At 41.5% G+C, this 27,762-nt stretch overlaps 1 protein-coding gene and 1 non-coding gene across 3 annotated transcripts in view; one reads left to right on the plus strand and one right to left on the minus strand.

The window, feature by feature from the left end:
- RNF212B (ring finger protein 212B) overlaps window positions 1-27,762 on the minus strand; it is an 89,988-nt gene that overhangs the window by 11,151 nt on the left and 51,075 nt on the right. Inside the window, exons 1-7 of one of the 2 annotated variants that reach the window (XM_010378399.2) lie at window positions 25,022-25,141; window positions 22,668-22,768; window positions 20,097-20,149; window positions 19,017-19,091; window positions 2,675-2,790; window positions 1,386-1,446; window positions 644-672 (exon numbers count right to left, since the gene is read on the minus strand). In XM_010378399.2, coding sequence (XP_010376701.1) covers window positions 644-672; window positions 1,386-1,446; window positions 2,675-2,790; window positions 19,017-19,091; window positions 20,097-20,149; window positions 22,668-22,767 — 434 coding nt within the window. In that variant the 5' untranslated portion in view covers window position 22,768; window positions 25,022-25,141. Of the gene's footprint in view, window positions 1-643; window positions 673-1,385; window positions 1,447-2,674; window positions 2,791-19,016; window positions 19,092-20,096; window positions 20,150-22,667; window positions 22,769-25,021; window positions 25,142-27,762 lie in introns of those variants that run through there. The other variant, XM_030929703.1, reaches the window with a different exon arrangement.
- LOC115897826 lies at window positions 1,766-1,868 on the plus strand. Its single transcript, XR_004057611.1, has one exon. It is a non-coding gene; the product is annotated as a U6 spliceosomal RNA (small nuclear RNA).

The following is a 27,762-nucleotide window of genomic DNA, read 5'->3' on the forward strand; positions in this document are numbered from 1 at the left end:
TCAATGTACTTTATGTTCTTAGCTCCCACAACTTAGCCTAAATATTTGCCCTGGCATGCTTACATTGGTCCAAACAAGCGTTAGGTTATAGCCTGTTCCTTCCTTATTTGAAGGTGTTTTTACCTTTCTCAGCATTCCACAAGTTACTTCCTCCTTCCTTGGTTCTCCTCTACCTTTGCCTCTTTTAAAAAGTTCTAAGTTGTTAGCCAATCGGAACACATACAGAATGTGAGGTCCCATTCCAGCCAATGGAAACCGGACACAGCAGTAAGGTAGATGCGTCAGGTTATAAATGACCCTGTCTCCTTTGTTCAGCGTAATCTCGTGGCAAAACTGCTGGCGAGTGTACCCTTTCTGCAGGAAGTAAAAATGTCCTTGCTGAGTAAATTAAATTTATGTTCAAATGCTATTTCTTTATGGCACCGGGGAACCAGCATTTCAAACGGTAGGATTTCATAAGATGACAGTCAAGGGTGAGCATTACAATTAAGATTTTACTTCGGCACTTTCAATAACTCTTTCTTGCAGAAGTGAAAGCCAAATGCATTAACCATTTTCTCTCTCTGAGTTCACACAGCCAGGAGTCAAGAAAGAACAGGAATTTTCAGGGGGTTGGGTTAGTATGGAAGCTGATAAAACTGACCTGCTTCCTTGGTACCGACTTGGAGATTCCTATAGGTGAAAAAACCAGGAGTGAAGAAGACTACAACTGAGGATCCTAATCAACAGATCTTCAATCTTACTTGCTAGCTAACTAAGCTCAGTGCCCCTTAGTCATGGTTGCTAAGATTCCCAGTAAGAGGAAAAGTAGCAGCAGTATTTCCTTAGGATATTATTAGCTTTGAGGGGATAAAATTTTAGTTCTTTGTAAGAGTGCATAGGGAATCCCATAGACTAACGTAAGTGGGGAAATATGGAGTCTCTGGGGAGAGAAAGGAAAATGACACACTACAATGTGCTAGAATAATTACAGGAGTGGGATCAATAGGAAAATTATATAAATACACAGAATATTCTTAGGAAGAAAAACTATTTAGGAAGTAGAGTGTGATGCAGAGGAAGGGTCCTGAGGTGCCTTGAGTTTCTCGAAGAGAAATTTTTAAGTTGCAACAGCTGTCTCTTCTATAAGAGAACTTTCCAGCTGGTAGGTCATGACTCACTGATGTTCAGGAATGGGTTACAAGTGTGCTATAAGTTGATCCTTTCAGTCCCCCAAGGTCTGCTGAGACCTCATCCATTTACTGTAGTGTGCTTATTGTACAAATATCAATTTCTGTGTGTGCCATGATGAGAAAAAGATTAGGAAACACTATTCTATATAATCAGCTAGATAGATGAGAAAAGTAACAGAGAAAATAATAATAAGGAAAATCTATTTCATTCACCTTTAGAATGGCCAGAAATTTCTTCAGTTCTCCATTCTCCTTCCTTAAGACTGACAATTCTCTAGGCAAAAGATGGAACCAATCAGCTGCAGCAAATCAGGGATTAAAAACCTGATTTTTTTATTATTATAACTATTAACATTTAGTTAATACTTATTGAGAAATGCTTGCAGCTATACAAGCTATTTCTATCAGGAATTTGGTGATTCAAGGAGACAATGGCAGGGTTTTGATAATGAGAACAATTAGGTGGACAAAATAAGCAATTACTTGGTATGATTTCAGGGGAATTTGCAAAGAATTCCATTTCCTCTCCCCACACACACACACCCCTCGCCTGCTGATGTCTAAAAATTTTTACCAAGGATTCCATCTTGTGGTTGCTTTGGCAGCACATACACTAAAATTGGAACAATACAGAGAAGATTAACATGGCCCCCAAAGAAAGTTAACATGTAAATGCTTGAAGCATTCCATAAAAAAATAATAAAAATAATAATAATAAACTTTAAAAGAAGAGAAAAAAGGATTCCAGACCAGCTTGGACAATATGGAGAGACTCCTCTTGACAACAACAACAAAAAAATACAAAAATTAGCCAGGCATGGTGGCGTGCACTTGTAGTCCCAGCTACTTGGGAGGCTGAGGTGGGAGGATCGCTTGAGCCCAGGAGATTGAGGCTACAAGGAGTGTTATCAGTGTGAATCAGCTATATCTGACTTCTCAAGGAAGCAGAGGTTTTTTCTGTTTTAGTTTTTGAGACAGTGTCTCACTTTTTCACCCAGGCTGGAGTGTAGTGGTGTGATCATAGCTCACTGTAACTCAGACTCCTGGGCTCAAAGGATCCTCCAGCCTCAGCCCAAGTAGCTGGGACTACAGGTGTGAACCACCATGTCTGGCTAATTTTTTATTTAAAAACTTTTTTTTTATTTTGTTTTTAGAGTCTTGCTATGTTGCCCAGGCTGGCCTTCTCCTGGCCTCAAGTGATCCTCCTGCTTCGGCCACCCAAAGTGCTGGGATTACAGGTGTAAGCCACTGCACCTGGCCTGGGAAACAGTTTTTGATACCGGGAAATAGAAGAGGAAAACTATAAAGTGAGGAGAGCCTCTGGAGGGAAGAAAGAAAAAAATGGAGATTCAGGGGATCAAAAATTCTATACCCGATTTTCCCAAACAAACAAATACATATGGAGCAATTTCCAGGCTTAGCAAACACAAGGAAATAAGGACTGTCACTTCTTAGAAAGAAAAAAAAAAAAAAGCTCTCTTGTGATTTGATATGTTACTTACTTGTCCTGGCTGACCAGTGCCTGCTGTGCCTCCTGCATGGCTGTTTCTAACTTTGTAATTCTATGCTTATAAAAGGCAATGAGGAGATCTGTTTGTTTCTTCTGGAAACTCCACACCTACTAGGGAAAAACAAGCCTTTGACATACTCTCCCATAACTCCTTTCCCTTCACTTCTGGCAACAAAGGGAAAGCCATCAAATCATACTTTATTATACTGCTCATTTTCTTCTAGAACATTTGGCCTAATAAACAACGTCCCAGAACTAGAGAGCTCAGCACTTATTTCCAGGACACTAGCCTTCTAGTGTCTTTTTTTTTTTTTTTTTTTTTTTTTTTTTTTTTTTTGTGACAGAGTTTCACTATTGTTGCCCAGGCCGGAGTGCAATGGTGTGATCTCGACTCACCATAACCTCTGCCTCCCAGGTTCAAGCTATTCTCCTGCCTCAGTCTCCCAAGTAGCTGGGATTACAGGCATGTGCTACCACACCCAGCTAATTTTGTATTTTTAGTAGAGACGGGGTTTCTCCATGTTGGTCAGGCTAGTCTCAAACTCCCAACCTCAGGTGATCTGCCCACCTCAGCTTCCCAAAGTGTTGGGATTACAGGCGTGAGCCACCACACCCGGCCCCTTCTACTATCTTAATGCGAATATTCTACCATAGCAGAATGACCCTTTAAAAATATAGTTTTTCATCCCGTGCAAGAAGAGAGATTTTTTTTAAAACTGTTTTTCAAGCTTAGAATTGGTTCTAACTTGTCAACTATTAGTTTGGATCAGCTTCCACATTCATAGCTATTACAGAGCCTTGGTGACCAATTTACTTTCCCTAAAGACACCTACACAGAGTCGCCTGCAGGCTGCTTATGCTGCTATAGGAAAGGGTGGAGAGGCACAGAAGGAGATTAACTATGCTTGAATGTTTTTTCTGGGCATGCACACATAATTTTATCTTTTGCCTCACTTTACCATTTGCTATACTAATGTGTCTATCATGGGATTGCTGAATCGGATCAAAAGTTAATATTTAGAAAGTGTTTTAGCTTTGTCAGGCTCTACTTTTGAGTACACAGCAGTATTTATGTCTCATCTGCTTCCTCCCTGTTCAGACTATAAACCCTCTTTTGTCTAGGGTCCTTTCCTAGATCTTGGTACCCTTCTCATAAACTTTTTGTTCTCACTCAATTTTCAAATTGCTCTTGCCACCTTACTAAAGAATTGTATTTAAGAGTTTCCTTTCTACTTAAAGGTAAACTAAACTAGCTCTAGATAGATAAGAATTTACTCTAGTCTATTTTTTTAAACCCTAATTTTTAATAAAACTAATATGTTTATTTTAAGCCAGGCATGGTGATCACGCCTATAATCTCAGAGACTCGGGAAGCCAAGGCTAAGGCAGGAGGATTGCTTAAGGATAGGAATTTGAGACCAGCCTAAGCAACATAGCAAGACCTTGTCTCTACGAAAAATAATTTCATTTATTAATTTAATTTAATTTTTTTTTGAGACTTAGTCTCGCTCTGTCGCCAAGGCTAGAGTGCAGTGGCGCGATCTCAGCTCACTGCAACCTCCGCCACCTAGGTTCAAGCGATTATCCTCCCTCAGCCGCCTGAGTAGCTGGGACTACAGGTGCCCGCCACCACTCCTGGCTAATATTTGTACTTTTAATGGAGATGGGGTTTCACCATGTTGGTCAGGATGGTCTCGAACTCCTGACCTCTTGATCCGCCCTCCTCGGCCTCCCAAAGTGCTGGGATTACAGGCGTGAGCCACTGTGCCCGGCCAAAAAATAATTTTAAAATTTTAGCCCGGCGTGATGGTACATGCCTGTAATCTCAACTACTTGAGAGCCTGAAGTGAGTGGACTGCTTGAACCCAGGAGTTCGAGGCTGCAGGGAGCCATGATTGTGCCTCTGCACTGCAATCTGGGCAACAGAGCAAGAGCCCAACTTAAAAAAATTATTTTAGAAAATTTGAATAGTGGAGGCCAGGCATGGTGGCTCATGCCTGTAATCCCAGCACTTTGGGAGACCAAGGTGGGCAGATCACTTGAGGTCAGGAGTTCGAGACCAGCCTGGTCAATATGGTGAAACCCCGTCTCTACTAAAAATGCAAAAATTAGCCGGGCATGGTGGTGTGCACCTGAAATTCCAGCTAATGGAGAGGCTGAGGCAGGAGAATCACTTGAACCCAGAAGGTGGAGGTTGCAGTGAGCCAAGATTGTGCCACTGCACTCCAGCCTGGGCAACAGGGTGAGACCCCATCTCAAAAAAAAAAAAAAAAAAAAAAAAAAAAAAAAAAAAATTGAACAGTGGAGAAGCAGAATAAAAGTTACTCTGAATCCTGGGAATTACCTAAAATGGCAGGGGTAGGGGTGAGAAGCAACAGAGATAAAGCTATATAATAGACAGCCAAATCACAATGTTAGTATCCCAAATATCCTAATCCTACCCTTGGGGTTAGTCGGAAGTAAAATTAAGTCAAAATCAGGCTAGCATCAAGAAAAGTCAAATCCTACCCTAGATTAGTTAGCCCTCCGTTTGACATTACCAAGGGTCATAAGTGCACAAACAGACCCCACTGTGGAACTCCAGGGAGCCAGACTGGATTATGGGAAGGTCTTTTGCCAGGCCTAAGCAGACCTACTTTGTCTACTTGTCCCAAAAAACTGATCATTCCAAGAAGAAGAAAGACCAGTCCAGAAAACAACCAGCAAGGAGTATTAAAGAAGAAGTGATTTTGCCTGATACCAGGGTACAAATGTTTAGCCTATATCAAACACATTCACTGAAGAAGATTCTAAAATCAAACTCAGTAATGTACCTCAGTACAGTACTTAAAAAAATTACCAATAGTTAGCAATCCTTCAAATCCCTCAGCCTCATGAAAAGGTTGGTCTCTTTCCTTTCTCCAAAGAAGATTAACTTTTGCTTGCTCACTTGCTTTTTTAAAAATTAAAAAAATTTTTTTAGAAATGATAGCTTGCTATATTGCCCAGACTGGTCTTGAATTCCTGGTCTCAAACAATCCTCCTGCCTCGGCCTCCCAATCACTTACTTTTTCTTAAAGGTGGGATTATTTTGTTAATACAGTAACACAGAGCTGATAATAAATAAAGTAGTTCTATTGATGATAACACTTAACATTGTCTGGATAATTCAAGTGTTAAATATTGTTTTATTGGAACATTGATACCAACATTTTATTGGTATGAAACTATCTACTTCTATACCCTGATTCATTTCCTTTATCTCCATAATAGGACCAGGTAAGGATATAATGGTCTTCACGCTCTAGATTCCTACCATTTTACTATTGATAAAGTGACAAAATACAAAATTACAACAAATTTAATTTTTTTTTCTTTCTTTTTTTTTGAGACGGAGTTTCGCTCTTGTTGCCCAGGCTGGAGTGCAATGGTGCGATCCCGGCTCACAGCAACCTCCAACTCCCGGGTTCAAGCCATTCTCCTGCCTCAGGCTCCAGAGTAGATGGGATTACAGGCATGCACCACCACACCTGGCTAATTTTGTATTTTTAGTAGAGACGGGGTTTCTCCATGTTGGTCAGGCTGGTCTTGAACTCCGGACCTCAGGTGATCCGCCTGCCTCGGCCTCCCAAAGTGCTGGGATTACAGGTGTGAGCCACTGTGCCCAGCTAGTTTAAAGATTTCAACTGGCTTTGATTTGCAATTCTAGACTTGAGCAACACATTGTTCTAAAAAACAGAATGAGTGTTCCGATTAACTGAGAAGACAAGTTGGCTTTTTAGGCAGTAAAGGGCTGAAGAAAGCAGAAACAGAGAACAAAAAGTGCATGGGTTGGTTCAAAGTTACTCTCCTTGTAAAGGTTAAAGCAGAGGGGACTTCTTTATTATGCCAGCTAAAATTGGCCTGTTTGGAGATTTACCTATTACCTCTCTCTCTCCTGATTTCTTGGAAGATCAGATGAACTGTCAGCATGAGTAATTCCATTTTGGTTTGGACTGCTGGACCTAGTGCAGAAACTCAATCCAAACCAACAGCCTTGTATAAACTTTATTTTATATATGAAACATAATTTTTATTTTATATGCTTGAGAGAGTATATTAAAACTTCAGTTCTGAATTAGGTCCAACAAAAGGGTAGAAAGAGTAAAGGAGAAATAACTGAAAAATACTGAGAGAGGCACAGTGATGGAAGCAAAGGGGGAGCTTAGTAGGTTTACTACAATAAGACATTTTGGTCCAATGTGGGTTATTATAAACAAAACATTCCTGTTTGTTTATAAAAGTAGGCCAGGTGCAATGGCTTATGCCTGTAATCTTACCACTTTGGGAAGCCAAGGTGGGCAGATCACTTGAACTCAGGAGTTTGAGACCAGCCTGGGCAACGTGGCAAAACGCTATCTCTACCAAAAGCACACACATACAAAAAAGTAATATATGCTTTGGAAATGAATATTAGTTTGATTATCATTTTTGTACTAAAGAAGGACTTTCCCAGTTCTTATTTTTATTTATTTTTATTTTGATAGAGATGGGGTCCTGCTGTGTTGCCCAAACTGGTCTCAAATTTCTGGCCTCAGGTCATCCTCCAAGTGCTGGAATTACTGGAGTAAGCCATCATGCCCAATCTTAGTTCTTTTTTTTTTTTTTTTTTTTTTTGAGACAGAGTTTTGCCCTGTCAACCAGGCTGGAGTGCAGGGGTTTGTTCACAGTTTACTGTAGGCTCAACCTCCCGGGCTCAAGTGATGCTCTCACTTGAGCCTCCCGAGTAGCTGGGACAACAGGTGCATGCCACCATACCCCTCTAATTTTTTAATTTTTTTTTTCTTAAGAGAAAGGGTCTCACTATGTTGCCCAGGCTGATCTCAAACTCCTGGGTTCTCCCACTTCGGCCTCCCAAAGTGTTGGGATTATAGGCATGAGCCACTGTGCCTAGCCTTAGTTCTTATTTTTAAATGTCAGCATTTTTATTTAGTTGAAGATTTATTTTTGCATGCAATTTAATTTTTGAACATCTGTAAATAAGTCACCAAGTTTTAGAAATTCACTTTAAAGATATTGGTAAATTCACGATCTCTCTTTGACATTCAAAACCTATTAGTTTGCCTTATCTATCTTTTGTGAAACTCCCTCATGCCACAATAGGAACAAGCAAGTCTTAGTATTTTTGAACTATATATCTGGATAATTATTCGCTTGATAAAAGGACATTTCTCTAAGTACTCCAACTAAAAAAATGAGAAACAATGACAGAATTGGAATTTTATAACTTCTAATGAATTAAGGATCTCTGCAAAGTTCATCAACGGCTACCCTCATACAAAATAAGAGACATAGACCATTAAGTACCTCTTGGTGGAATACGACACTGGAATAAAGTGGTCTTGCCTTACCTTCCCCTGCCACCAAACCAATGATGGTGATTAACCCTAAACCTACCTATCAATTTACAGGAAATAGAGGACAGAGGAACATATAAAATGACTCCATAGGTACAATAAACAAAATCCACACTGTGAACAACTCTACAGGACAAAAGACCATTTTCTTCAATAATAACTTAAAAAGAAATGAGAGAAAACTTACAGTGTAAAAGAAACTTAAGAGACATAACCACTGAAATATATACCTTTATTGAAACTCAATTCAAAATGTGGGAACATTTTAAAACTGAGACAACTGGAGAAATGTGAATGCAGCCTGATTATTTGATAATATTATGAAATTGTTATTTTAGCATGATGTGGTTATATTTAAGAAAAAAGTTCCTATCTTTTAGAGATACACACTGAAATATTTACAGATTGAAATGATGTAATATCTGGTTCTGGCTTTAAAATAATCTGGGTGGGGTGGCAAGAGGTATGGATGGAGGAAAATTAGCCATTCACCAATAATTGTTGAAGTGGAGTGATGGATGCATGGAAATGAAACCATCCTCATAGGGTTTAACAAGAATTACATGCTTGGTTCTGGACAGAAATATAGTTATAATTAAGGATTCATCAGGCTGCACTTTGGCACATTTCCTTTTAGCTGCGAAAGTCACGTCACACTAGATGCTGACCATTTGCCTCCTCATTGTTCTCATAAACAGAATATGACATTAGAATCATAAGGTTTTTGCTTAAAAGTTGCTTAAGATATTTTTCAGATCCTGAATTCCAGTGGAACAGCTGACACTAGTGAGTCTGAAGACCCCCACAGAGGAATCGAATCAGCATGAGAATGCAGTTTCTTTTTTTTTTCACTTTTTTCATATTTTTATTACATTCTTACTTTCTTCCTCCATTGCCATATCAGTTAAGAGGGCAAATAGTATTTCAAGAGACTGATAGAATATGTTCTGCACTCTGCTCATTTCATAGCTCTCTGGGGAATTGGGGTTTTTGTAAACTTTTATAATCACATTTTCGAGAATGCAGTTTCTTCATCTACCCTTCTCATGACTCCACTCTGCATTCTTTAACCAAGCAATGATCCCCACACCTTGGCTTACTACTCATCCAACCCTTTAAAAACCTCTAGCCTCGAACTCCTCCTGGAGGCAAATTTGAGGTTTCCTATCTCCTTGTTCCGCTGTCATATGATTAGACCTCTTTCTCTGCTGCAACCCAGTGTCTTGGTGTACTAACTTGCCATGCACGGGGCAATGAAACTGATACGGTTCAGAAATTAATTATATTATACATATGATTATACTCTTTTAGACATTTGAAATTATATGTGATAAAATCATAATAAACCTTTTTTAATGGGCTGATTTTGAGGGGGATCTTTTGAACAGGGTGTGGTGTAAGAAATATATATATACGGTCTTTGTCCCTGGTTCCTCACAGAGTTACTAAAACCCTTGGCATTTCCTGAGTGATAGGAGCATCTTTTGTTATTCATAACAAGCCCCTTTCAACCATACCTGAATTTGTGCTAATGAGGTGACCCTTGGTGGGGTCCTAGATAGCATCAAAATGGGGGCTTGTTGCCAGAGGAACCAAACACTGTTTGGAGGGTTGGGGTCCCAACCCTTCTTCCCACCCCACCCCCACCCCCGACAACCAGAGAAGGAAAAGGGGCTAGAGATTGAGTTCAATCGCCAACGACCAATTCTTTAATCAATCATGCCTATGCAATGGAACCTTCATAACAACTCCTGACCAAGGGAGTTCAGAGAGTTACCAAGTTGGTGAACACTTGGAGGTGCTGGGAGAGTAGTGCATCTGGAGAGGGTATGGAAGCTCTGCACCCCTCCTCACATACTTTGCATCTTTTCCATTTGGCTATTCCCATGATGTATTGTTTTCTTTTCTTTTCTTTTTTTGAGACACAGTCTTGCGCTGTCACCCAGGCTGGAGTGCAGTGGCATGATCTTGGCTCACTGCAACCTCCGCCTCCCAGGTTCAAGTGATTCTCCTGCTTCAGCCTCCAGAGTAGCTGAAATTACAGGTGCCCGCCACCACACCCATCTACTTTTTGTATTTTTAGTAGAGGCAGGGTTTCACCATGTTGGCTAGGCTGGTCTCGAACTCCTGACCTCAGGTGATCCACCCACCTCGGCCTCCCAAAGTGCTGGGATTACAGGTGTGAGCCACTGCACCTGGCCCCCATGTTGTATCTTTTATAATAAACTGGTAATAATAAGTAAAGTACTTTTCTGAGTTCTGTGAGTCATTCTAGCAAGTTATTGAAGCTTGGGGGAGCAGGAGGAAGTTCATGAGAATCCTCAAGTTTGTGGTTGGCCAGTCTGAAGTATTGTAGCCTAGGTACCCCATTTGTGGCTGGTGTCCAGAGTGGGGGCAGTCGTGTGAGGCTGAGCCCTAAACATGTGAAGTATGACACTAAAACTCTAGGAAATAATTGAATTGAACTGAATTGAATTGTTCCACACCTAGTTGGTGTCAGAGAACCGGTTGGTATCAGAAAATGTCTCACACAGGGGCAGAAAACATATAGTGCAAAGATTATATTTCATTTAGCAAAACTTTACTGAATATATTATGCCAGGCATAAGAACTGGAAATGCTAACATGAACAGTATGGGTTCTTGTATTTTAGTAGTGTCAAGGGAAAATATCTTGGACCCCCCATATCACTAAGCTCAAGGGAAAAGTCAAGCTGGGAAATGCTTAGGGCAAACCTGCCTCCCATTCTATTCAAAGTCACCCGTCTGCTCACTGAGATACATGCATATCTGATTGCCTCCTTTGGAGAGGCTAATCAGAAACTCAAAAGAAGGCAACCATTGGTCTCTTATCTACCTATGACCTAGAAGCCCTCTCCCACTTTGAGCTGTCCCACCTTTCCAGACCAAACCAATGTTCATCTTATATATGTTGATTGATGTCTCATGTCTCCCTAAAATGTATAAAACCAAACTGCACTCTGACCTTGGGCACATGTCATCTGAACCTCCTGAGGCTTTGTCATGGGCACATGTCCTCAATCTTGGCAAAATAAACTTTCTAAATTAACTGAGACTTATCTCAGATTTTCCAGGTTCACAGTAGCTTATCACAGTCTAGTAGAAGAGACATTCTGACACATGAACCAATAAGTAAAACACTATGTTATATGCAGAACACAAGAATGTACAAGATATAGAAATAATAATTAAGAGGTAACTATTAATTCAGTTTTTTTTTTTTTTTTTTTTTTGAGACAGTCTCGCTCCGTCACCCAGGCTGGAGTGCAGTGGCGCAATCTAGGCTCGCTGCAACCTCTGCCTCCCAGGTTTAAGCGATTCTCATGCCTCAGTCTCACAAGCAGCTGGGATTACAGGCACACGCCACCACCACACCCAGCTACTTTTTTGTATTTTTAGTACAGATAGGGTTTCACCATATTGGCCAGGCTGATCTTGAACCCTCAACCTCAGGTGATCCACCCCCGTCAGCCTCCAAAAGTGCTGGGATTACAGGCGTGAGCCACCATGCCCAGCCTAACTTAGTCTTTAAAGTGTAGAAGTTGGGCGTTTCAGATATAAAGGTATGAAAGTATGTGGTCTGTAAAAGAACTGCAAAGAACTAAATCTGCCTAATAGATTCAGTAATAAATAACCTTATGTAGAAACTTGTGTTTGTATATGAGATGTGAGGTGGTAGTTGTGATTGAAATTGGAGAGTTTAGGAGGAACCAGATCATTAAGGTAACTATGTATCACTCTGAGCAGTCTGAAACTTAGGTGATAGGAAGCCACCAAAGATTCTGAAAAGGCAGTTACTTGTTCAGATTTGCAATTGAAATAGATTATCGTGATGGCTTGGAGGGAACAGATTAGAGCAAAAAAGAACCCTAAAAATGCTTTCTTAGCAAAAGCAATTGGAGGATTGTTAGTAAGATGTCTGAAGTACCCACTCTGAATGAGAGCCACAGCAGCCCACCAGGCAGAGGGTTAAGTTTTAGGTTGCACAGTTTGTATGATCAAAGGAATACAACCTCACACTGGCCTAAGGTTCCTTCATCCCCTGCTCAGTAGTGATGAAGAATTCAACTACACTGTTTCGGAAGTCCTAAATACTGACAGCTTTTTCTTTTTGGGTAAAATAATATTAAACTAAATACAACTTTTCTTCAAAAGCGCCATTGAGTATCTTTTTAATTTCTCTATTTTTACCCAAGCTGGAGTACGGTGGTGAAATCATGGCTCACTGCAGCCTCAACCTCTTGGGATCAAGCGATCCTCCCACCTCAGCCTCCTGAGTAGCTGGGATTACAGGTGTGTGCCACCATGCCCACCAAATTTTTAAATTTTTTGTAGAGGTGGGGTTTCACTATGTTAGCCAAGCTAGTCTCAAACTCCCGGCCTCATGCAATCCTCCCACCTTGGCCTCCAAAGTGGTGTGAGCCACTGCATCTGGCCCACTGAGTACCTCAGTTGTTCAAATTCTTAATTCAAATGAGGGATGGAGAAGCTCTGGTCTATTGATGAGATCAAATCTTGACCTGATTTTATTCCAACAGTATATGTAGCAATTATGTATGTATATATTAGTGAAAACATGTGACTTCAAAAATCCTTTAAAAACATAAAATAGCCGGGCGCGGTGGCTCAAGCCTGTAATCCCAGCACTTTGGGAGGCCGAGACGGGTGGATCACGAGGTCAGGAGATCGAGACCATCCTGGCTAACACGGTGAAACCCCGTCTCTACTACTAAAAAAAAAAATTAGCCGGGTGATGTGGCGGGCGCCTGTAGTCCCAGCTACTCAGGAGGCTGAGGCAGGAGAATGGCGTAAACCCGGGAGGCGGAGCTTGCAGTGAGCTGAGATCCGGCCACTGCACTCCAGCCTGGGCGACAGAGCGAGACTCCGTCTCAAAAAAAAAAAAAAAAAAAAAAACATAAAATAGACCAATGGTCAGCAAACAACTGAACATGACCAGCTGTCTGTTTTTTTTTTTTGGTTTTTTTTTTTTTGAGTCGGAGTCTCACTCTGTCACCCAGGCTGGAGTGCAGTGGTGCAATCTCAGTCCACTGCAACCTCTGCCTCCTGGGTTCATGCCATTCTCCTACCTCAGCCTTCCCAGTAGCTGGAACTACAGGTGCCCACCACCACGCCCAGCTAACTTTTTGTATTTTTAGTGGAGATGGGGTTTCACTGTGTTAGCCAGGATGGTCTTGATCTCCTGACCTCGTGATCCGCCAGCCTTGGCCTCCCAAAGTGCTGGGATTACAGGTGTGAGCCACCGTGCTGGGCTAGCTGTCTGCTTTTGTAAATAAGTTTTATTGGAACATAATTATACCCATTTGCTTACATGCTGTCTATGGCTGCTTCCATGCTACAACAGCAGAGTTGGGTAGCTGCATCGGAAATTGTATGGCCTGCAAAGCTTAAAATATTTACTGGCCTGCTGTGGTCTGAATGGTCTTTACTGGCCACAAAATTCATTTGTTGACACTCAACTCTCAATGCAATAGTATTAAGAGATGAAGGCTTTAGGAGGTGATTATGTCCTGAAGGCTTTGCTCTTGTGAATGGGATTAGTGCCTTATAAATGGGATCAGTGCCTTACAAATAAAAAGAGGCTTGGGGGCCGGGCGTGGTGGTGCGCCTGTAATCTCAGCACCTTGGGAGGCTGAGGTGAGTGGATCACGAGGTCAGGAATTCCGGACTAGCCTGACCAACATGGTGAAACCCCGTCTCTATTAAAAATACAAAAATTAGCCGGGCGTGGTGGCGCACGCCTGTAATCCCAGCTACTCAGGAGGTGTAGGCAGGAGAATTGCTTGAACCCAGGAAGCAGAGGTTGCAGTGAGCCGAGATCGTGCCACAGCACTCCCGCCTCAGGGACAGAGCGAGACTCCGTCTCAAAAAAAAAAAAAAAAAAAAGGCTTGGGGTTGGGCACGGTGGCTCACGCCTGTAACTGCAGCACTTTGGGAGGCAGAGGCGGGCAGACTGCGTGAGCCCAGGGGTTCAAGACCAGCCTGGGCAACATGGTGAAACCCTGTATCTATTAAAAAAAATACAAAAACTAGCTGGGTGTGGTGACATGTGCTTGTAGTCCCAGCTACCTGGGAGGGTGAGGTGAGAGGATCACCTGAGCTCAAGAGGGCAAGGCTGCAGGGAGCCATGACTGCACCACTGGCCACAACCACACCACTGCACTCCAGCCTTTGTGACAGAGTGAGACCCTGTCTCAAAAAAATAAGTAAAAAAGAAGCCTGTTCGCCACTTTTGCCATGTGAGGATGCAGCAAGAAGGCATTATCTTGGGAGCAAAGAGTAAGCCCTTACCAGACACTGTATCTATTGGGGCCTTGATGTTGAACTTCCCAGCCTCCAGAACTGTGAGAATTAAATTTCTGTTACTTAGAAATTATCCAGTCTAAGGTATTTTATTATAGCAGCCCAGACAGACTAAAACAGCTGCTAAGGATGTAAAATGCTACAGCCACTTGGGAAAACAGTCTGGCAGTTCCTAAGAAAGTTAAATATAGAGTTACCATTTGACCCAGAAATTCCACTCCTAGGTATATACCCAACAGAAATAAAAATATATGTCCATGTAAAAACTTATACATAAATGTTCCACAGCAATATTACTTATAATAGTCCCAAAGTAGGAACAACCCAAATGTCTATCAACTAATGAATGGATAAGTAAAACGTATATCCATTTATATAATAGATTGTTATTTGGCCATAAAATGGAATGAAATATTAATAAAGTCCTAATAGATGCTACGACATGGATGAAACTTGAGAGCATTATACTTAGTGAATGCAGCAAGTCACAAAAGACCATACATTATATGATTCTATATTTATGTCCTGAACAGGCAAAACCATAGGAACAGAAAGTAAATTAGTGATCACCTGGGGATGGGGAGGGTGGGAAGGGTTTGGGAAGTGCCTGCCAATAAGTACAGAGCTTCTTTCTGGGGTGAGATGAAAATGTTTGAAAATTAGGCAGTAGTGTTTGTGCAATTCTGTGGATATATTAAAAACCATTGAATTGCATACTTTAAAAGGGTAAATTTTATGGTATGTTAATTACATCTCAATAAAGCTGTTATTAAAAAAGTAGGTGATTGCATGAAAACTAGTGGACCTAAAAAAAAAAAAAAAAGGGGGGGGCGGGCGCAGTGGCTCACGCCTGTAATCCCAGCACTTTGGGAGGCCAAGACGGGTGGATCACGAGGTCAGGAGATCAAGACCATCCCGGCTAACACGGTGAAACCCCGTCTCTACTAAAAATTTAAAATAATTAGCCGGGCGTGGTGGTGGGCGCCTGTAGTCCCAGATACTTGGGAGGCTGAGGCAGGAGAATGGCGTAAACCCGGGAGGCGGAGCTTGCAGTGAGCTGAGATCAAGCCACTGCACTCCAGGGTGGGCGACAGAGTGAGACTCCGTCTCAAAAAAAAAAAAAAAAAAAAAAAAAAAAAAGCCGATGGGGTGTTTATATTTCCCTTTGAAAACAATTTTTTTTTTTTTGAGATGGAGTTTTGCTCTGGTTGCCAAGGCTGAAGTGCAATGGCGCGATGGCTCCCTCGGCTCACTGCAGTCTCCACCTCCCGGGTTAAGGCAATTCTGCCTCAGCCTCTTGAGTAGCTGGGAGTACAGATATGTGCCAACACACCTGGCTAATTTTTTATTTTTAGTAGAGAAGGGGTTTCTCCATGTTGGCCAGGTTGGTCACGAGCTCCTGACCTCAGGTGATCCACCTACCTTGGCCTCTCAAAGTGCTGGGATTACAGGGGTGAGCCACTATGCCCGGCCAACAGTTTTTTAAAATACAGACTTCTTTTTATGTATATGATCTTTAACTATTTTTAAGTGAGTTTGTGATCACTCACAACTTTTCATGACTTTTCCACATTATTTTTTAAACTAATAAAGTACAATTTTCAGGTTGGGCATGGTGGCTCATACCTGTAATCCTGGCACTTTGGGAGGCCAAGGTGGGAGGACTGCTTGAGGCCAGGAATTTGAGAACAGCCTGGGCAATACAGCAAGATTATCTCTGTTTCTGTTTGTTTGTTTGTTTGTTTGTTTGTTTTAAAGTACTTTACGGTTTTCAGAATATTTCCATAAACATTGTCTCATTGGATCTTCATAAGAAGTAGGATGAGTATTATTATTTCATATTACATGTGAGGAAGTATGACTGGCTCAAAGAAATAAAGCAATAAGTTAGCAGGCCGAGTTGGTCATTAGATTTCTACACCAACAGTTTTCTCAGTATTATCACTTTACTGTATTTCATATACATTAAAGGAAAACTTCAATAGGGAAGATTATTTCATTAATTCTTTCAAAAAGTATTTATTGAATCCTTCTATGTTCCTGGTGCTATGTTAGGAGTCATATAAAATGAATAAGACTGAAATTGCCCCTGCCCCCAGGAGAATCGCTTGAACCCTGGAGGCGGAGGTTTCGGAGGAGCTGAGATCTTGCCACTGCACTCCAGCCTGGGCGACAAAAGCAAGACTCCAACTCAAAAAAAAAAAAAAGAAGAAAGAAAAGAAAATAAAAGAAAACTTACAGATCTACATGAGGTTCTCCGATCCCTCAGAAAGATTATCTTGAGGTGGGTAAAGAATTCAAAACAGGCAGTTTGATCAACTATTGGCACAAAGTGCAGCAGAAAAAATGGCATTAAGTCATTGTAAAGATTGGAGAATGTAAAAACATAAATACTAAAATTGGAACATAAATAGATATTTAGAGCAATACTCCATCATTCACTCAATGACAACGTTTTGAGTGTCCACTACTTATTAAAGACTATTAAAAGAGAACAATAAACAAAACCAACCAAATCTGTTTTCATGGAGCTTATATTCCAGTGCAGGATTCAGACAACAAATATATAACATAATGTTAGAGAAAAGAACTACGATGAAAAAAAAGCATGGTAAGGAGTAGAAAATGCTGGGGCTACTATTTGAAATATGAGAGTCACTAAAGGACTGACTGAAGAAGAATGTTTTGAGCAGAAGCCTGAATGAAACAGTCTAGGTACTGGATCAGTTATTCAGCTTCACAAATTAGGAAAACACATTTTTAGACTTTGCTGACTTCACTAAATTGACCCTTCACTACAGTGATGATTAACTGACCCTTTCCATTTCTTTTATCTTGATTGTTTGACCATGTGTAATTGGTCCCATGATCAGGCAGGTTAGGATTCAGACTACATATGATTTCTCTACTGATCATTAACTATGCCTAGGTTTATTTATTAACCAAAGGTCTGCTCTTTCTCTTGTTCCTATGACCTTGTTTACATTTCTCCTTGAGTCTGAGCTAGATTTTAATATACTTACAATGTTAAATATAGTGTATGTCAAATATGATGGCTCAACCCAGCAGCTAAAGACAGCAAGCAGCAAGCCTTAATTCCCCTTACTCTATCTCTAGAGTGAGGATTGAGAGGCAGGACACTGAAAAATAAATCTTCAACCAGAAAATGACTAAGGATCATCTTGAGGTTTAGAAAAGGGGTACTTTCAAAAGAATAAGAAGTAAGAATATAGAAAGGGAACAGTGATACAAATCTCAAGAAATATGCCACAATAGGAATTCCATGAGGCTGTAGCATAATCTAAGTAAGATAACTGGGGAGTAGAAAGAAAAAAATCAAAGTTTTTACAACTAGGGAATTCTCTCAAATGGTTGTCCTGCCTTCTCTCTACCTTCTTCTACATTCCTGTTGCTCCTGACCAAGTCAATTGTATGCCAACATATGACACATCAAGAAAAGACAAATATTTCCTAAAATTCAAGAAACCAGTTATTAACACTAAATGAAGAGGTAAGTATTACTAAAAAGGTTATTGAAGGCCGGGCGCAGTGGCTCAAGCCTGTAATCCCAGCACTTTGGGAGGCCGAGACGGGCGGATCACGAGGTCAGGAGATCGAGACCATCCCGGCTAACACGGTGAAACCCCGTCTCTACTAAAAAATACAAAAACTAGCCGGGCGAGGTGGCGGGCGCCTATAGGCCCAGCTACTCGGGAGGCTGAGGCAGGAGAATGGCGTAAACCCGTGAGGCGGAGCTTGCAGTGAGCTGAGATCCGGCCACTGCACTCCAGCCTGGGCAACAGAGCAAGACTCTGTCTCAAAAAAAAAAAAAAAAAAAAAGGTTATTGAAAAGTAAGAAAAGTAAGAATGGGAAACAAGAAGTACTCTCATGATCTTAGTGCTATAAGTTACTGATTGCGAGTTAAACCATCAAACCCATTGTTTGCAGGGCCAGGCCTATATACTCAAAGCAATTTTTAGAAGATGCATCTATCTGCTGAGAAAAATGATAAAGCTCCCTAGAACAACCTTTAGTCTTAGAAATTAATTAATACAACTAGGAAATACACGGCAATATGTTAGCTACATAGTGATTTTTATAGCCTATCACAGATTCTGGGTCAATAAAAAGTTAACTGATTGAAATTTGTATCATCGGCCGGGCGCGGTGGCTCAAGCCTGTAATCCCAGCACTTTGGGAGGCCGAGACGGGCGGATCACGAGGTCAGGAGATCGAGACCATCCTGGCTAACAGGGTGAAACCCCGTCTCTACTAAAAACTACAAAAAACTAGCCGGGCGAGGTGGCAGGCGCCTGTAGTCCCAGCTACTCAGGAGGCTGAGGCAGGAGAATGGCGTAAACCCGGGAGGCGGAGCTTGCAGTGAGCTGAGATCTGGCCACTGCACTCCAGCCTGAGTGACAGAGCAAGACTCCGTCTCAAAAAAAAAAAAAAAAAAAAAAAAAAGAAATTTGTATCATCAAGGAAGAAAGCAAAGAAAGCAGTTAATTTCCCTCCATTGTGTACAAATGCAGTTTAAAGAAAACCTTTGATAAAGAAATAAGATGCAATTAGAATTTGCCTGGAGAATCAGATTTTCTTCGCTTTTGTTTCTCATACCTGAGAGATGTGACTAAAATACTGCAAAGCTGTCTCCACAGGACTTTTGAAAAACATCTTCTCCTGAGGCTTCAGCTATAAAGAGAGCAATACACACTGTGAGAATATCCATAATTGAATAAAATAAAATACTGACTAATATGACAAAGGATGTACCACCTTTTCTAATGTATCTGGCATTATCTCCACTCTGTATAAAAGGGAGATCACCACTGTTCTAGATGTACATTATATGTCCAATTCTCCTTACCTTGTGCATCTGTAACAGTGATCACAAATAATGCTTCCATCTGTGTTTATACTCTTTTTTTTTTTTCTTTGAGACACAGTTTTGCTGTTGTCACCCAGGCTGGAGTGCAGTGGTGTGATCTGGGCTCATTGCAACCTTCGCCTCTTGGGTTCAAGTGATTCTTCTGCCTCAGCCTCCTGAGTAGCTGGGATTACAGGTGCCCACCAACACACCCAGCTAATTTTTGTATTTTTAGTACAGATGGGGGTTTCATCATGTTGGCCAGGCTGGTCTCGAACTTCTGATCTCAGGTGATCTATCCACCTCAGCCTCCCAAACTGTTGGGATTACAGGTGTGAGCCTCTTCAGCTGGCCTATTATTTACACTCTTTTTACAAACGGCTATTTGCAAGTTTGTTTCTTTGCTTTCTTTTACTTTTTCTTTCTTTTTTTTTTTTTTTTTTTAGACAGAGTCTTACTCTGAGCCCAAGCTGGAGTGCAGTGGTACGATCTTGGCTTACTGCAACTTCCGCCTCCCAGGCTCAAGTGATTCTCGTGCTTCAGCCTCCCAAGTAGCTGGGACTACAGGCCCGCACTACCACGCCTGGCTAATTTTTTATATTTTAGTAGAGACAGAGTTTTACTATGTTGCCCAGGGTGGTCTCGAATTCCTGAGCTCAGGCGATCCACCCGCTTTGACCTCCCAAAGTGCTGGGATTACAGGTGTGAGCCAACCACGCCTGGTCTTCTTCTCTTTCTTTTTAAAACAATTCATCATCTGTACTTTGTATATACTTCCTACAGGCCAGAAATGGGATGAGACCGTTTGTGGCAGGGGGAGAAAAACTTACATTATCAGAAAGAGCCAGATGCTTGCAGGCAGTTCCACAAATAGCACATTTTTCTGGAAGGAAAAGGGAAAAAAAATGTTTGGCTCTCATGAACATGAGGTAAGATTTAAAGACTTAAAGTACATGACAACAATCTAGTATGCTAGCAATGGAAGAAAAAAAGGGTTCTTACTGAATTTAGAATATCACTGTGTTATAAAAGGACACCAACTTAAGGTCTGTTCTCTAAACAAGTGTTTCCAAACTAGTATGTTGATGTATAAGTAGGGCTTTCACACTGTACCTCTACCCATCTCCCTATCTTTTTAAATTTTATTTTACATTTTTTTTGAGACAGGGTCTCACTCTGTCACCCAGGCTAGAATGCAGTGGCACAATTAAGGCTCACTGCAGCCTCAACCTCCCAGGCTCAAGTGATCCTCCTGCTTCAGTCTTCCAGCTAGCTGGGACTACAGGCGCACATCACCACTTCAGCTCATTTTAATTTTGTTATTATCTTTAGAGATGGAGTCTCCATATGTTGCTCAAGCTGGTCTTGAACTCCTGAGCTCCAGTGATCCTCCCACCTTGGCCCCCGCAAAGTGGTAAGTTTATAAGCATGAACCACCATCCCAGCACCTCCTGCCCCATCTTTTTATAAATTCCCAGTTTTCTTCTGTGGAACAGAAAGGACAATTCTAAACTCCCAGCAGAAGTACTGCAGTACATTTACAAGAGTAGGGAAAAGTACAAGATACCAAAGATCTTAACTTTAAATTACTCTTTTTTATTCTATTGATCTGACAGCAGGCACACACTGGGTACTGTAAGAAACTTCCCAGTTATGCCTACCTTGTCATCACTTTGCTAATATTTGTTAATCTTGCTTTGAAGCTCTGCTACTCTCATTCCCCAATCAACCCAATCTGAAAGAAGCAAAAATTAAGATTCCTAATCTTTCCCTGTAAAGTGAAATTTTAGTAGTGGGACTGGTCATTGATTAAGACAAATGCCATGTCAGCAGAAAACATCACATGGCATATGCTTTATGGAGACAAAGCACTCCAAAGCGAGCTGCTGTTACCATAGTAAACAGCTTTTTACATTAGCGAGAACTTTAAAAGGTCATGAGATTTGTAAAGAGAAAAAAGCTTCCCCTGAGGCTACTTAACTTGACTGTTCTTTTTCTGGAGACTAAAGGTTTTTCTTTTTCCCAGTCCATATCGTTGCCAGAGTGAGCTAGCAAGTACATAACATTCTTCTCTTAAAACAAAACAAAACAAAACAAAAAATGGCTCACACCTGTAATCCCAGCACTTTGGGAGGCTGAGGCAGGCACTTGAGGCTGGGAGTTCAAGATCAGTCTGGCCAACATGGTGAAACCCCATCTCTACTAAAAATACAATAGTTAGCCCAGCATGGTGGCGCATGCCTATAATTCCAGCTACTCAAGTGGCTGAGACATGAGAATCGCTTGAACCTGGGAAGCAGAGGTTGCAGTGAGCCAAGATTGCACCATTGCACTCCAGCCTGGGTCACGAAGTGAGACCGTGTCAAAAACAAAACAAAACAAAAACTTCCACAGGTCTTCATCACCTGCAGGATGAAGTTCAGGCTCTTTAGCCCAGTGCATAGAGCCTTCCATCATCCGACACTCCCTACTTCACTAGCCTCATCTCTCACCACTTCTTACCTTACTGTTTATACTCTAACAATCCCAATTATGTGTAGTCCCACAATCCCAATTATGTGTAGTCCCCTGCACTATGGTTTTATGATGTAATACGTCTTTGTACATGCTGTTCTCTTAAACTAGAATAAACCTTCCCTGCCTTATCCACTTGGTAAATTCCATTTTATCATTCAAAACCCTATTGAAGCATCACTCCTTCTGTGAAGTCTTCTATGATCAAAACACCCTACCCCAAGTCCCTCTTCTAGGGATTTACATACCTTATAAGTATTGCAGCATTAAAAAAAGAAAGAAAGAAAGAAAGAAAACTTAAATTTACGTATCCTTTCTAAGACTTAATAGCAATAAGAACTTGGTCAAATCACTTATCCTCTCTGAGCCAGTCTCTTCATTTGTAAAACGGTTCTACTAATAATTACCACCTGGGCGTGTGGCGCGGCTTACATAAAATTGGTTCATATGAAACTGCTTTTTAAGCTGCAAAGGTATCATCATCATCATTTCTAATTAAATTGATGTCACATACTAGACCACTTCCCCTTTAGAAATGGCTCTTCTATCAGCCAAACTTTCCTCTATTCCCATCCATTATACTTATTCTATCTCTTTTCCCTGAAGAGTCTGATGCCTTGTGGCTTTCCCTGCCAGACTTCAAAACACTAATGAGTACACTCTGGTCCTCAAGTAATAGATTTGCTAAATCATTTGCTAAATAATTTAGCACCATTCTTTATTAATGGATTCCTTCAATTTCTAAAATTGACAGTTTCCTACAGTATCTGTATCACCATTGACCTAATAAGTGATTTTTATCCTAAGACACACATAGAAATGGCTACTCCTTACATCCTTACATGAAAACATTTTTCCCTGAATCTGAACACAGTTGAATCACTCACCCAGAGTCACACACGTTTTACAGAAAATATGACCGCAGCTGGTGACAAAGAAATGGGCCCCATCTTTTCGGAAGCACTGGTTGCAGTGAAACCAATCCATTCTGGAGCAGATAAAGAGAAACAGTAAGAATAGCCTAGGGCATAACATAATTGTAGCTGTTCCAAAATCTATGTAACCACGCTTGCTTAGCTTCTGATAGCTTTTTGGGATGTGGCATATCATTGTGGGTATTCCAATTGGTTGTGAAGAAGTACATGTACATATAAAGTGGAAAAAAAGCAGACTGCTTTTTAAAACAGCAGACTGTTATAACATTTTATATATAAATGTGGATATATATACATATACATATATATATACATATAAACACACATTTAGAAAAGTAATGGACAGTAGTGAGATTTTTTTTTTTTGAGTGGCGAGGTTATGACTGTGTGTGTGTGTATGTTTTCCTTTACTTTTTTTTCCCCAGGTTTTCTGGATTAATACATGTGCCAATTTGTAATTAGAAAATACAATCCTGGCCAAGCACAGTGGCTCACACCTGTAATCCCAGCACTTTGGGAGGTCAAGGCAGGTGGATCACCTGAAGTCAAGAGTTTTAAGACCAGCCTGGCCAACATGGTGATACCCCATCTCTACATTTTAAAAATACAAAAATTAGCTGGGCATGGTGGCAGGTGCCTGTAATCCCAGCTAATCAGGAGGCTGAGGCAGGAGAATCACTTGAACATGGGAGACAGAGGTTGCAGTGAGCTGAGATCGCGCCATTGCACTCCAGCCTGCAACAGAGCCAGACTCCGTCTCAAAAAAAAAAAAAAAGAAAAGAAAAGAAAAAAGAAAATACAATCCTAAAAATATAAAAACAAAAAATGAATTATCCATTTCTTTTTTAACTATTTCCTGTGATATGGTGAGAGTGGAGCCAAGAGAAGGTAGTGAACCAGAAAGAGAAGATCACATATTAGCCACTTGGGACACATTTTATCTAAGGGAAATAGGGCTGATAAACGATAGTATGGTCTCGGCTTATATACTTTCCTTCTACTCTATAGAAACTCAGAATCAGGCCAAGTGTGGTGGCTCACGCCTGTAATCCCAACACTTCGGGAGGCCGAGGCACGTGGATCACCTGAGGTCAGATGTTCCAAGACCAGCCTGGCCAACATGGCAAAACCCCGTCTCTACTAAAAACTAAAAAATTAGCTGAGCTTGGTGGTGCACGCCTGTAATCCCAGCTACTTGGGAGGCTGAGGCAGGATAATTACTTGAACCCAGGAGGTTGCAGTGAGCCAAGATCGTGCCACTGCACTCCAGCCTGGGCGACAGAGTGAGACTCCGTCTCAAAAAAAAGAAACTCAGAATCATAGATGTGAAATGGGCTTTGAAAAATCACTTAATGTTTTGTTCAGTCCCACCATTTTTCAAAAGAGGTACCTGATATTCAGCGAAATTAAATGACTTGCCAAAAGTTCCATCTTTAATTATTGGTTTCCTGATTCCCTACGTAAAGTTCTTGTTCCCACATTAAATAGCTTTCGTGTTAGACACAGTAACCATATATCCTGTATTTTCTGCCAATACCAATTTCATATACTTTGTTAAATACCTGAGTAAATGTGACTTTGTAAGGTTTTTGTGTGTGTGTGGGATAATTATTATTATTATTTTAAGACAGGGTCTGACTCTGTCTCCAGGCTGGAGTGCAGAGGCAGATCAGGGCTCGCTGCAGCCTGGAATTCCTGGGCTCAAGTGATCTTCCCACCTCAGCCTCTGGAGTAGCTGGCACTACAGGAGCACCACCACGCCTGGCTATTTTTTATTTTTATTTTATTTTTATTTTTCGTAGAGACAAGGCCTCTCTGTGTTACCCAGGCTGGTCTGGAACTCCCGGACTCAAGCGATCCTCCCACCTCGGCCTCCCCAAAGTGCTGGGATTACAGGCGGGAGCCACTGCACCCGGCCTTTTCGTAGAATGTGTGTGTGTGTAACCGCGGAGGGATACAAACTTCGTAAGATTTACGATAAAAAGAAAGTACTGAATAAACAGCTCAACGCAAACGCATCCCACAGTGCCACGAGCTTCGTTGTCCTATTTGTTTGCTCCTGATACACTAACTTTCACCCGCAAGTGAGTCTAAAAAACCACTGAAAAGGCCCCGTTCTATATGCCCAGGTTTGTTTAAGGGCGGCAACAATGTCATCTCCTGAACTGACCAGATGAATCCAACATAAAAAAGGCACTGAACAGTGATTAAGGCGATCCCGAGGGCAAAACTCGCCTGCTTTCCAGAGGCGATGTGGCCTCAGCCGTCTCAAACTTACCAGTTCTTTTTCTGGCTACACTCCCTACCCGCTTGGCCGCTGTGATTCCAGAAGGCCTCAGATCTCAGGAAATCATCCACTTCTCCTCACGAAGAGCTGGAAATGGCGGGAAAATAAACAGCTGACTTGGCACCGGGTGAGGCAAGAGTCTAAGCGCAGCCCCGGCGGTGTGTGAGATGTGGGCGGGGCCTGGCGCTATGCTAAAAGAGTGGACGTGGCTCCGTGGCGTTCGCGGGGCGTGGGCGGGGCCCGCAGAGGCGTTCACAGGGCGAGGAGAGGCTCGCGGTGGCGGGAGAGGGGAGTCGGAACTTTTCCTAGCAGCCTAGGAAAATTCATCTTGCTTAAAAGATTGGGGACAAACAAACACTGTAACCTAATCCCATACATGTTACTGTGGAAACAAAAAGGTGAAAATAAAGCCTAATTAATGTTCCAATAAACGAGAGAACGCAATATAAAATGTGGTCATAAAGTGGGCGAAAACTTTTACCTAATATTCTAAAATGAAATGAAAATAATGGGTGCTTTGAAAGAATAGTGTAAAATCAGAAATAGGAAAATTTAAAAATGATGTGGACAAAGAACAATGTGATATTAATTGAGAACTAACAAATTTCAATTAAAAAAATGTCAAAGTTGGCCGGGCGCGGTGGCTCACGCCTGTAACCCCAGCACTTTGGGAGGCCGAGGCGGGCGGATCACGAGGTCAGGAGATCGAGATCATCTTGGCCAACACGGTGAAACCCTGTCTCTACTAAAAATACAAAAACAAATCAACCGGATGTGGTGGCGGGCGCCTGTAGTCCCAGCTACACGGGAGGCTGAGGCAGGAGAATGGCGTGAACCCTGGGAGGCGGAGCTTGCAGTGAGCCGAGATCGCGCCACTGCACTCCAGCCTGGGCGACAGAGCGAGACTCCAATTCAAAAAAAAAAAAAAAAAATGTCAAACTTTATTCAGAAATTTTTGGCCAGGCGCAGTGGGTGGCTCACGCCTGTAATCCCAACACCTTGGGAGGCCGAGGCAGGCAGATCACTTGAGGTCAGGAGCTATAAACCAGCCTGGCCAACATGGCAAAACCCCACTTCTACTAAAAATACAAAAATTAGCCGAGTGTGGTGGCACGCACCTGTAATCCCAGCTACCGAGGAGGCTGAGGCAGGAGAATCGTTTGAACCCGGAAGGCGGAGGTTGCAGTGAGCCGAGATCACGCCACTGCACTCCAGCCTGGGAGACAGAGAGAGGCTCCGTTTAAAAAAAAAAAAAAAAAAAAAAAAATTGGCCAGGTGTGGTGGCGGGTGCCTGTAGTCCCAGCTACTTAGGGAGGCTGAGGCAGGTGTATCACTTAATCCCAGGGGGTCGAGGCCGCAGTGAGCTGTATTCACGCCACTGCACTCCAGCCTGGTTGAGGGAGCAAGACACTGCCTCAAACTAACAAACAAAAAAAAAACCAAAAAACAAAAAAAGAGAGAGAGAGAGAGAGAATAAGATTGGCATCAGATTTCTCCACAGAAGCATTCTAGATACCAATGAATACTGTTTTTACTTGAAAGAGCATCTAACATACAAACTATTCACACTTGGGTATTTGGTAGGCATTTTCTCAAAAATAAACAAAATGGCCTTGTCACTTTAAGGAAAACCAGTGATAGTATTTGAATACGTTTTCCAGATTTTTACGGAAATTATGATCCAATAAATTTATATTCCCTTATATTGTGTTCAGGTGTAAAGGCCACTGGCAAAAAGCATGCAAATGAGCGTTTCCTGAGGAATCCACTTAGAGTAGTAGTTCTCAAACTTTTTGGTTGCTGGCTTCCTTTACAAAATTATTGAAGACCCTCCAAAGAGCTTTTGTTAATATAAACTGCATCTACCAATATTTACCAGATTAGCAATTAAAAGTGAGAAATTTTTAAATATTTATTAATTCATTTGAAAACAATAATAAACCCATTAAATGTGTGTTTGTTTGTTTGTTTGTTGTTGTTTTTTGAGACGGAGTCTCACTGTCGCCAGGGCTGGAGTGCAGTAGCGCCCATCTCGGCTCACTGCAACCTCTGCCTGCTAGGTTCAAGCGATTCTCCTGTCTCAGCCTCCGAATTAACTGGGATTACAGGCGCCTGCCCTTACGCCCAGCTAATTTTCTGTATTTTTAGTAGAGACGGGATTTCACCGTGTTGGCCAGGCTGCTGTGGAATTCCTGACATCGTGATCCACCCGCCTCAGCCTCCCAAAGTGCTGGGATTGCAGGTGTGAGCCACCGCGCCCGGCCACAATGTTAATATAAATAATCTATGGAAAATGTGTTTTCCAAAACAAGAAAAATTTAGTGAAAAGAGTGGCATTGTTTTTACATTTTTGTAATCTCTTACTATGTAGCTAAATAGAAAGCTGGTGGAGTCCTATATTTGCTTCTGCTTTAACTTTTGCAGTACGCTGTTTTGGTTGGAGTGTGTGAAGAACATTTGGATTCACTCAGATATGTAGGGAAAGAGAATGGTATTTAAATGGCCTTTTCAGATAATTGTGAACATTTCTCTTTGATACCACATCAAAATTCAGGAAGTCTGAGTTAAAAGTTGATTGCAAAGTGGGATCCGAAACCATATCAATGAACTTTTTATAGCCTGTTACATTAAAATGAGTTGGTCTGTTTTGCACTTTAAATGGATATTTTGCCCATGCACGATTTTGTAACATCATACATTTAGACCAAACTGGTCGTTTGAAAAATTTTGGTTCACTGAGTTATACACATTGGTGCATTT

Source organism: Rhinopithecus roxellana, chromosome 5 (assembly GCF_007565055.1).
Source record: "Rhinopithecus roxellana isolate Shanxi Qingling chromosome 5, ASM756505v1, whole genome shotgun sequence".
NCBI lineage: Eukaryota > Metazoa > Chordata > Mammalia > Primates > Cercopithecidae > Rhinopithecus > Rhinopithecus roxellana.